A 12,188-nucleotide genomic window follows, 5' to 3' on the forward strand; every position below is an offset into this window, starting at 1 on the left:
TCGAATGGAAAACAGATATGATTTAGTAATTAAGTTTAAACTTGAAAACTGCCGATAGCCATATTTCTGGTTTTTACGTATGTATAGATACTACGGTATTAAACTAATTAGAAACTCTGGTTTAAAATAAGGAATATTACAAATATCTTCCAAGTAATTCTGTTTCTTATATAAACTAGTACGCTTAATGATATCAGGTGATTCATTGTTACGTTTTTTGCAAATAAAAACAAAATTGGAGGAAATTATTCACTGAGAAAATTTTTCTCAACTGAGGAAATCATTGTGAGAGAAATAGGTGAAAACATTATTCGATCTAGAACATTTGTATTTAAACAATAAAGTATGTTCCTTTTATTAATTTTGTCTGACATAAAAATCTTCAAAGATACATAGATACACAGCATTTTCCAGTGCTATAATTGAATGCCGAAATTTTCCAGTGACCTAAACGCAGGGCGGTAAGTTAACGATGTAATATTCGACGCAAATACTTGAAATACGTTACTACTTCACATTAATCATTACAAACAAATTATATAAAAAAAGAGCGACAGAAGTATTACAAAATAATCGTCTCGAGATAAGAAAAGAACACAAAATATTTCATAGACGAGAATTTATGTTCTGAAAATGTAAATAAACATATCAATTAATGTTGATATATCTATTGAATCGTGTTAACGAAAGATAATCGTCATATTTATAAAACAACGTATAACAAAGGATAACAAATTTAAAAAGTTCATGTATTGTGTCGTAGTATTAAAAATACAGAGAAGAAATATCTACAAGCATATTATTTTTAGATTTTGAAATATCGTTGTTAAACATAAAAGAGAAATTTTATTTTTTTAATTTCTTGTGCAGACTATTTTTACAAGATTAAATTGCCGAATCTATTCTTCAATTATCATTTAAAAATAATTATGATAATTAGCGTAACATAACTAACCCGAATCTACATCCGAGTGTAGGCATGAAATATTGCGTTTATAATTATGCTCATATATTAAACTCATAAAACACATAATCTGTTTAAGCAATTAATATTATTAAAAGAATATTTAATAAAGATAATGGTGATCATTTTGGATACAGACTTACCTACCCCTTCGATCACGTAACGATCCTTAGAACTCATGTCTGCAATCTCCGTCACACTCACGACGATTTTGACGCTCATCGCTGTACTATCAGATGTTGAATAATTGTAGATCCGTATTCTGGCACTTGGGGAACAAATAATCGTCACTGTCCCTTCTAACTTCTTGTTTTCGATATCTAGCGATAATATCTTTGACGTCAATAACTCACAATTGCCCACGAGATTCTTTATCACATATCCTTTTTCACTTCCTTTAATCACTTCTTTCCTAATAACAATTACTTTCTTCGTTTAAAACGTTAGGAATGTTTTCAATAAGAGTTATACTGTTTTGCAACGGTTGAGATGTTCCGATTTTAATCGACTAGTGATTCAATGAAAATAACAGATTACAATGTAATCTCCCGTGTTACAAATTCCACGTGTAACTAGAATATTTGCCGCGTCAATTATTTTACACGTGAAAACGTGGAACGCGCATAAATCATACATACCTACACGCGCGGAATAGGAATTCTTCTTTCATTTATTTAACATGCATAATGTGTTTAACGTGCACAAAATGAAGTAGACTTGAATGCTTGTTTTCACAGGATGTGCAACGGCCTAACGAATACAAATTTTCTTTTAACAAACTCTATCACATGTTTTACAATGTTCTTGCTTGACCTTTAGAGCTCAACCAGAATAAGTAATATCGCAGATTCGTGTCTCATTATTACTCGCTATTTTTATTAAACATACGTAGATTGATGTATCGCTCTGGCGGTTTGTGGTAATTCTTGAATCTATGCGGAAATCACTTCCCCGAGTATGTATTGCGACTGATACAAAGAAAGCTACCTACTGTTAATCTGAACTCTTGTTATGATACTATAATCCCAGGCACATTAACACAGCACTTCCTGCGGGCCATAGCATAACCTTGAAAGAGTCTAGACGTCGCAGACTGTGTTACGTAAAGCCAAAGTTACGAACTCCGATTTTCCGGCTTCTTGAAGATACAGATGGCCAGCAAAGATATCGCATCGTTGATAACATCGTAGTTGTTTCTCGAAATGCGCGCACATTTTCCTCAAAAGTCATCTTTATCTCTTCTATGTTTTATATGTAAAGCAACAATTACGTTTCTCTTAGACAATAGCGGCCTGATTGTTTGATTGTATTCAATTACGAGTAAAATATTCTGTCGAAAGATATGCGACGACAAAAGAACACGAAGATGCAACTGGATAATAAAGATTATTTCTTTTGCTAGTTTTATCCGATATTCTTCTTTAAGAGTATAGAATCACACTGTTCGTGGAAAATTCTGTTGATCGATATTATACTTTTAATTCTTTCGTCGATCCATCAGTTTATCTTCGATCCTTGCAACGTTGATATCAATGAATTCCATTTATAGTTTTCCTTGTTGCTAACATATTTCTCGAATACGTTAAAGTTCAATAGTCAAAAGATGTGATATAGCATATTATTGATAGTTTTCAATTTATAGCTCGGTTTTAATTAAAATCAATAATGTTTTGATTGACTTCCTGCTGTGCAAACAATTTTATTTCATAAAAATGTACTGATAGTGCTCTTGAAAATTCGTTCAACATTAGAATACAGTAGTTCAAAGATACGACGTAATACTATTAACGGGATTTAATTTGGTGGAAATAATTTTATCTCGTCCTTGAAAATGTGATTCGTAAAATGGTTTTTACACCATTCCCATTATTTTTCTTTCATCGATGCTTGTCTCTACGCATAACACATCGTAATATAGAATAAAATACTTCATTCGATTCTTCGAGAAACACACGATATTGTTAAAAGATTATTAAATTGATCCTATTCCTTTCAATCATATTAACAGCTGTAAACACAATACCTTGCACCATATCTCTGGAAATTTGCATTTAAAATCACCATATTCCTCGTCACTGGCCGTAACAGTTATCATAGAGATTGCCGGTTCACAGAATTGTTTTCATATTACCAACGAAAGGAAGAGTCAACAAAAACAACTACGAAGGACGAGAAAATAAAGGAACATGAGTCCTTTTTCTCTCTGCTGTTCATTCAAATGATAAGTATTTTCACAAAAGCAGCTTGAAATTCACTTATAGAAAGATGCCTGAACGATGACGAACCACGTGGTAAACAACTATTGTAATTTTCGAATAACAAAACTTGACACATGTGTGACAGAAACTTTGCAAATCAACACTACCCTACATCCATTAAGCCGGATTCAACGTAAGTGACAGAAACCACTGCTCCTTCTTACCTGTAACGACAGGTGTATAGTTTGGTGGGAAACTAAAAGTATATTCGAGTGGGGATCGTGAAGGTGGGGGCTAAACCTTCAAGAACGTACAGTGGAGAGGCACAAGGTAACCTCTGTTCTTGCGTCTTGTAATAAAATTTATTGTTTTAACAATCTAACTTCGACCTATTATATTATTCGGACGTTTAAACTGTCGAAATCGTTCGACTAGATTGAATTCTCTCGAGCTTGCTAAAATAGTCAAATTATTTTAATGTTCGAATTAGTCGATTACTATTCAGTTTAGATATTCGAAACTTTCAAAGTTACGAGACTTCGTATAAGAATATCGATAATGTCAGTGCTGTGTCGACAAACGTTTCTTTGAAGGTTTCGGTAGATTGATGGAATAGACTAATACTATAGAACATATATCAAAGGTGAAAAGGATAGAACGGAAAAAAAGGCTGAAAATATTCGCCCGATTGTGAGCGTAGCTTGGATCTTGTTTTTTTAAACTATTCGCTAAAGGACATTCGATTTTTCCGAGTTTATCGTAGACGAGTGTTTGCGCTTACTCGAATCGTTATACGCTATCTCTGTCTGTTATGACTACAATTTCGAAGTGTGATTAAAAAGCAAGATAGCGTAATTCGTAAGGAAAAAAAAGTCCACGAATATGAAAATATTTTTTTCAAATTTTTTAACAGAGCGTTTAGAGGCGAATCAGGGATCAACATTGTAAAGTAAAAGTATTTTTCTTAGCTTCGTAAAATGAGTCGAATAATCTTTTGAAGAATAATCTTTTGTAATTGTAATTAAAAAGAAAGGAATGTTTTACGTGTAATAATTACGGGTATAAAAATTCTTTTATGCTGGTGGCTTTCGTAAAAGTCACCAAAAACTGATAACTTTAATCATATGATATAAGCTACAACATGCTCCGCCTTAAAGAAAATCTCAGGCATCGAGTATTAAAGCGATCGATTTGACATGGAATGATTTTTGCAATTAGTTGACTTCGGAGGAAACAAAAAGAACAAAAGATCATATTATGTACTCATGTTAGTATCGCGTAGTGATTGGATGCAATTATGATCGAGAAGATTGTGAATCATCGTGGAACGATTTAAACCAGTAATTAGCGACGTTGTTTCACGATTAATATATACATACTGAAAATCTCCACTTGTTGTCATCTGACATAAAATACACAAATGTCACGAGTTACGAATTATGACTGGCTTGCAAAGTATATTACTACCGCAGGGAAAATGGAGCAGGAAAAGGGGGATTTTCTTTAATATACAATGCACAATAAACTCTTAATTAATCAAAGAAAGAAGCTGTAAAAAAATCTTTTGTTTGTCTGTTATATATATTAATTTATAATACATCATTATTTATATATTATATTAATACAGTATTCCTATGGAATGATCTATATGTATACTGACACGGGCTTATTATAGCTTTCATTTTCATGAAAATGCTGTTATTGAGCTAACAAAATTTTTTAAGTGAAAATTGATACAAATGCGAGATCGTACAAACTAATTTCAATCACAAAGTAAACCTATAAGATAAAGTTCGCTAAAGACATAATATATTTGGTAACTGTTTCTTGTGTAATAAATATGTGCAGTTTCTTAGACAAAATTTGTATATGTATGAAAAGGATATCGCTTCGCGAGATAACACCGATTTATGAAAATCAAGATTACCAATCAGTACCGTATGATTCGATTTAATATTTGTCAGATAAAAATTTACAGATTAACTCATTGATTCTTTCGATACAAATTTTCATAATATTTAAAAAAAGTTCAAATTTCAAAATTTGTTAATTATATAGGTCATTATATAATATGGTACGATTTGTTTTATAATTATTCGTTACTTTAGGTAAAAAAAAGCTCAACTTAACTTTCGTAACATTATTTTATATAACTACACATTTGCATACATGTTCTGCTATTATTTGTACTCGTTTATGACAAATTTCATCTACTTCGAACATTTTTATTGTTATTCTACGAGTACGATTTAGTAATCGTTTATTGGTTAAATGTAATATGTAACAAAGAATACCAGACATTGTTTACACTAAGTTGAACGATTAATATTAATGATTAACCGTTTACAAATACACATTTTACATATGAGTATATCATAGTGATTCGTTACATCTTTAGGATACAAAATGATACCACATCGATTCGAAGTGAAATTTTAGATGCATATCATACGAATCATCAATAAATTAAGTACAGATTATATGCAGAACATTCTTCATTATTATATGTTTAGCTTGTATTTACATTTAATTATCCTTCTTCATACGATTAGAAGTCATCCTGTATATTATAGAATCTCGGCCTGGATCCATTTGCGAAATGGCAACTGTTTTCGTAATAAATCAAAGTTAAAACAATACTTGTATATATTATTTGATAAAATAATAATGATAATAAACGAAAAATTATTACGTACTGCAAATAGCAAACAGTGAAAAGACAAAAACAACTCCAAACCATAAGAGGATATTAAAGATAATGGGATAATTTTCCGTGTAGTCTTTCGAGCGCGAGCGAATCGTTACGTCCTGGAACAAAAATCTTCATGTGTAAAATATTACATATTACACATTATTGCAGCAGTATAGCTGCAAAAAAATTGATGCATTTATTAAATGTGTTCTAAATCGTGTAATATTAGCAATTAACAAGTGTTTTTAGTATCATATAAAATGTAGCTGGTGTAAACATAAATTTTACAAAAATTTTGTGTTTTGTGTCTATTATACTTTGTGAATGATATATTTTTGTTTATTTAATACGTTTCGTACATCGTGGATCATTGGTGAACCACGTTGATCGATAAAAGCAAAATTTTAGCTTGTAGGTGTGACTAAATTATTTGGTACAAAACGTATTAAGATATTATTCGTATTATGTTTTTCTATTATAATATCAGCATGCATCTTACCCAGTAATAATACAATCAAACAACATTACAATTACAAGATAATTAAGAAATATTATTATTATCTACCTGGTGATTCACTTAACTCGACAAGTAACTCGCGAAGTATTCATTTTATGAAACAACGAGAAAGAAATTCTAATATTTCTTAAATCTAAACGATCAACATTCAAATATTCAAATACCTGCGAAATGCTAATATAATTCTAATATATGCCACTTAAAAAAATGAAGCGATGAAATTGATAGAACAATGGATAGAAGCATTGTACATGAAACACGAGTATGTGATTAAATATACATCCAAAGAAACTGAACTATCGGCAACAAGCATTTAATAAGAAGCGGTGCGACTCTAAAGCTTTCGATAAATTTTTATAAGCGTGTGAATAATATTTGGCAAACTGAAACCACGTACATCCTTTACTTTAACGATTATATCTACATTCATTATGCGATGATCATGTGAAATGTTTTACGTTTCTCTTTTAGTAATGTCGTGTAATTTAAGAATAAAATATTTCAGTCAGTATATTAGGTATGAAATACGTGTAGCATATTGAATGATAATGATTCAATGAAGACGTGCTTTATTTCAAATAAAACTAAAGTAAAGTTATTAGTAGTTAACGTAGTAGTAGTAGCTTACATTAGACTTGTTGTAGGTTTAAATACATAAAACAAGTAAACGTAACGAACTACATATTAATGTATTTCATTTTATTATATTTATCATTTTATAGCTTCCAAAATTATTCATTCACTCCGAGAGCCCTCCGAGATACGCACACGTACCTTTTACTGTAATAAAAATTGAAATAAAAAAAAAAAAGATCCTTAAATATTGCGATTAAGAATGAGATGTGTTATGCGTGATTGTTGAGTAATAAACCTTAAAATCATAGAAGTAAAAGAAGTATGTGGTGTCAATGTAAGTAATATTCTTGATTAATGGAATACTTTAATGTACTGTCCAATAATATAGAATAATATGAACTCTTGTTTGAAAGCATTTTCCACGGGTGACAACGTATTCTGTACCCGTATCCGCACTCGCACGGCTTTCAGGCACTCATTGTCAAAAACATGCCCTAAGGTTCTACTCGAAATTTTAAGCTGCTCATAATTTTCAATTTTATTTATCATGTTATAAGTATCTCGATTTATTTCATTCAAATAAGACACCCCGAATCATATGGATATTTATCGAAATCATACACAATTTAACAAAGGCATACATAAAATTGTATACATATCTCGTAACGAAACGACTATCGAGTAAAATATTAGATCTGTATGCTAACAAAATATAAAAGCTAAAGAATATTCTTTTACATTGAAGTATATCGCTAAAATAAATGGGGATACATATCGAACATTCCTCCAATAAGCGTATCCCTAATTTTCGTTTGATAAAATGCGTATAAATTATAAATTGTCAAATAATATGCAAATTAAAATTTTAGAATGCATGTTAAGGGATTTCGTGATACCTGTCCTATATTTTGTGTGTTGGAATATATATCCATATTAGTCATATCCTGATTCTCACTGATTCCACTATCATCACGAGTATCGCTATTCGCAGTAGAATTATTCATATCACTGTAGTTTGTGCTAGTGTTATTATTACTTGTATTCGAATCCTCTTCGTCTTCTATCTTTTTCTTTTCATCTCGTTGATCATCTTGCTATAAGTACATGTGTTTATGTAAGCAACACATTGTTGCACAACTCAACTAATCCAAACCTAATTTATTGGTAGTCACAGTAGTTGTCGATTTTGGATTCTGTATATGTTCGATAATATTGTGAACATTGTGTAGAGTGGACATTTTATTAGGCTCCTTATATCGTGTTTGAACTTATGACGACTACTGTGAAAGTTAATATCTAGGCATCTATTATGTCTTTTCACAAAATGTACTATTTACTAAAAATTATTCGTTTCTAATCTTCGTCTCAAATTAAATCATATATTTTATTTTACGTAGTAAGATAGTTCAATGACTGAATATGCCCTACGCTAATTGTCAGAGCAATCCTAATATTGTAGACTTTTATAATCGAGCAACAAAAGAGAGATTATGCTATCCTGTTATATCATCAAATATGTAGATAATAAAAAGAAGAATCAACAAATATAAGAATACGTGAATACACGAGAATAACAATTTCCTATGCCTTCCAGTTAAACTAACAAAACCAGAACCAGAATTTATCGTTTATTGAACCTTAAGTGTTCTTTCCTGTTTCGCCTGATGCCGTGCTAGATAACCAACATAAATTTGTCGCCATTATCTTTCATTTTGATACTTTTGCCTATTCCTTTATGAATCCGTTTTGTTTCCTAGGAAACTAAATATTTCACATAAATTTAAAAGTTCGTCGCGAATACTGGTGATCGTCGACCGCTTGTTCGCACCATTGATTGAAGTCATTAATAAGGGCATTGAACAACTAATAGCACTTAATGTGCAGGAATGTCAACTACTAGCAACAGTCAGCGTAAGGCTTGACTACATTGCTTTTCATTTCATAATATCAAAATATATTATTATTGCTAATAACAACCATCAGTGGTTGTGATGAAAAATTGGGAAAATTCTGATTGAAATTTGTAATCCCGCTGTTCCGATATATATAATATTATATAGTACCTATAAATATGTAAAAGTTTAATAAAATCAGTAATTCAATGAATATTGTGCTCTGTTTGTTAAAAGAAAATGTATTAATATATTAATTTGAAATTTGTTTTTGTATATTTTGTAGAAAATCAAATGTTGAATATTTCTTGGTAATTTAACATACCAAGGAAATGTTTTGAATCATAAATATCATCTGCATAGTTCATTAGCATGTTTGAAAATCATGCAAAAAGCTATCTCTACTTTTATACACTTGTTGAGTTTCAATAGAATATCTGTTCATGCAACAATACGAACGTACCTTTATCACATTATTATTATTATTATTATTATAGTTATCATTATTGTTGTTGTTATTAAATATTGTACTATTATTCATCCGTTTAGCTTCCGAAGCAGATTCTAGATTTTTAGTTCTATTAGCCTATAAAATATATAGGTGTTAGACACAATCATTGGATATTCTGACATAACTTTTATTGTACTTGTAATGCGAATGTGAAATCATTATTTACGTAAATTAAAAACATTTATCAGTGACAGTTTGAAATTTTTTCATCACAAAATTCGGTTTCAACATGGAGCACAGCTAGTTTCGGATGTGTTACAAATAGTCATATCCTAATATTGTGAACCTAATATTATTCTATCAACAAATTTTCATTATATCCAATCCAACAAATAAGTCAGATAAGTACAGTATGTTAGAGAAATGTAGATCCAATTTGCCATCTTTATCAACAGCTTCTTCAAAAGCTAGAATATAATATATCAAATGTATTATAAAAGCTATATATAAGGTGTTGTTCAAATCCTTTCATAAAATTGTTGTTTAGTTTATATTAGATGATATTAACATACATTATAAATGCAAACAGTTGTTTCATTAAATAAATGGTTACAGGATATGGCAGTATTGATAGTACAAATGCATATAAACTTATTTTTCATGCAAAAATAAATAGAAGATTTAAAATATATTTTCATAAATTCGGTCATGTCTGGAAAAAAGATAATATTCATTCTAACGATCTTGTTTTATATTTTATACAAATGTTGTTTTTACTTAACTTAAAATCATAATACCGACTTCCCAGATTTTCGAAAGTGCTAGATAAATGAAGTAATTTATTATTCACTTTTGCTAATTGCTTACGGATCTTAAGTTCCATAGAGAGAAGTAGTATTTAATATCAAATAAATTTATTCTATGTTTTATTTATTTGCGCACAATACATTTGTAGCATCAACATTGCTGAATATTATACATGAAATTACGCATGGTCTATTAACTGTAATATTTTATAAAAAACATATTTGGATAAATGCACACACTTACTGAAATATATAGTTTCTTCTCATTTTTCTATGAAATATCGATTAGTTAGTTACTGATTTAATAAACATGTAAAATGATTTTCAATTGATCCTTTTTCAAATTTTGCGAATTTATAAAGTCATATATAAGCCACTAATTTTCAATATTAATTTTTTTACGATCCCTGACTTGAAAAAAGTCGCTTTATAGTAGGAAGAATTAATAGAGAAAATTGATATTTTGAAATATGCAAAATTTGAAGAAATCAATTTGACCAAATTTCATACGGTGTATTTAACTCGTATCTTTGTTATTTATAATTACGAGTTTATTTTATAAACGTATATAACTTTAAATACAAACCGTATCTGGAGCATCCCGTTTTTGCCTGTCTAAAGTTACTGAACGGATATGATGTACCTTAGTTGCATCATTTGTGAATGCCACAATCAATACCTGAATAAAAAATATTAAAATTTTTATTAGATTCTAGTATATTACACAATATAATAAAAATAATGTATCTACATATCAACAGTTTTTAGAAATATTATAAAGGATTCTTACCTGACCATCATAAGCTTGAATAAATGCATCATGAATGACATTCAAAGCATTATTCAACAATGACAGGGCTTCCCTAGATGCAGTTGAATTACTTCCATAAGTATCTAAAATCGGGCGCAAAGAAGATACAACAAGCCAATAAATATCAGGCTTTGAATCCGGTTTGATCGCCGAAGGTGCTTTGTTAGCAATAGCATGGAGTAATTGTACTTCTTCAAGGAACTTTTTATCCTCTTCTTTTCCTAGGCTTAAAGCTCTTAAAGATGTTTCATCGATGGGGGTGGGTTTTAATTCTCCAAGAGCAGATTGTCCTAGCTGAATTTGTATTGAATAAAAATTATTTTAATTTCAATCAGAATATTCGTCCACAAACCTTATTTATAATAAAATTTTATTAAAAGGATTTATTATTTCGTCAAAACTAATACTTACAGCATCCAAACCATCACCTAAAGATATCCTCACTAAGGTATTATCATTGTCTCTCTCTTCAAGACGTTCTCTGAGAGCCTGCCATGTTGTTTCTTCGACTTCATTTACATTTAAAGGAAATCTTTTTCCTTTTGGTATGTCCAAAGAATCTACTCCCTCTATCGCTACTGCAACAACAGCTTCTGGAAGTCTAAATGGATCAGTGATAGAAATGCCGCTCCATATTCCTCTCTATAATAACAAAAATTATTACGTTCAATTAAAATTTTAATTATTACAAGCTCTATGCTTCACAATCTTTAATAGAATAGAATTCTACATCTAATTTTCTAACTTTCTTTATACTCTTTTGATTAAGATTTAGAAAATAATATTAAATGAGGGTGTATAAAAGATAACTTAAAGATGCACCAGTTTGACAGTGAAACCTAGAGCAGCAGCTAATACTTCTTTAAGCAAGCTTTGTTCCACTTCTTCATTCCCATTGAACATAACACTATTTGGACTATGTAAAACTACAAAATCTCCACTTGCTTTAACTGTAACAAGAAGACAGCAATTGTAATGCCTGAACCTTGTTAATTAATTGAATATAAACTAAAGCTTAAATATCATTTGGAACATTATATAAAATTCGTACCTGCAACTAATGCAGCTACAAAACACAAAAATAATTTGAACATTTTTATTCTGAAAGATATCGCCATAAAATTAAGACACTCCCTTAAATTCGATACCAATTCACAAACTGATCATATGACCACAAAGGAGTATACAGCACATTAACGTAGAAGGCTTAGTAACAGGTGTATGTGCTGACATATAGTAACAATTGCATGAACTGCGTAGTCATAAGTAGGTAATGTAGAA

The 12,188-nt window shown here is 30.1% G+C and overlaps 2 protein-coding genes across 6 annotated transcripts in view; both read right to left on the reverse strand.

Moving 5' to 3' along the window:
- Nucleotides 1-3,336, reverse strand: part of LOC126920454 (uncharacterized) — a 70,073-nt gene extending 66,737 nt beyond the window's left edge. Inside the window, exon 1 of one of the 3 annotated variants that reach the window (XM_050730825.1) lies at nt 1,108-3,336. In XM_050730825.1, coding sequence (XP_050586782.1) covers nt 1,108-1,186 — 79 coding nt within the window. In that variant the 5' untranslated portion in view covers nt 1,187-3,336. The remainder of the gene's footprint in view (nt 1-1,107) is intronic. The other 2 variants (XM_050730826.1, XM_050730829.1) reach the window with 2 other exon arrangements.
- Nucleotides 3,337-5,096: 1,760 nt separating this feature from the next.
- Nucleotides 5,097-12,126, reverse strand: LOC126920453 (ATPase H(+)-transporting accessory protein 2). Of its 3 annotated transcripts, XM_050730822.1 has the most exons (9): nt 11,959-12,126; nt 11,730-11,857; nt 11,319-11,549; nt 10,887-11,201; nt 10,683-10,775; nt 9,303-9,425; nt 7,844-8,041; nt 5,859-5,970; nt 5,097-5,768 (listed from the first exon to the last, which is right to left on the reverse strand). In XM_050730822.1, exons 1-9 carry the CDS (start codon nt 12,023-12,025, stop codon nt 5,689-5,691), a joined length of 1,347 nt encoding a protein of 448 aa, XP_050586779.1. In that variant the 5' UTR covers nt 12,026-12,126; the 3' UTR covers nt 5,097-5,688. The 3 variants fall into 3 exon arrangements, with proteins under 3 accessions (XP_050586779.1, XP_050586780.1, XP_050586781.1); XM_050730823.1 differs by lacking the exon at nt 9,303-9,425; XM_050730824.1 differs by lacking the exon at nt 7,844-8,041.
- Between the last annotated feature and the right edge of the window lie 62 nt (nt 12,127-12,188).

This window comes from Bombus affinis, chromosome 9, assembly GCF_024516045.1.
Source record: "Bombus affinis isolate iyBomAffi1 chromosome 9, iyBomAffi1.2, whole genome shotgun sequence".
Classification (NCBI taxonomy): Eukaryota; Metazoa; Arthropoda; class Insecta; order Hymenoptera; family Apidae; genus Bombus; species Bombus affinis.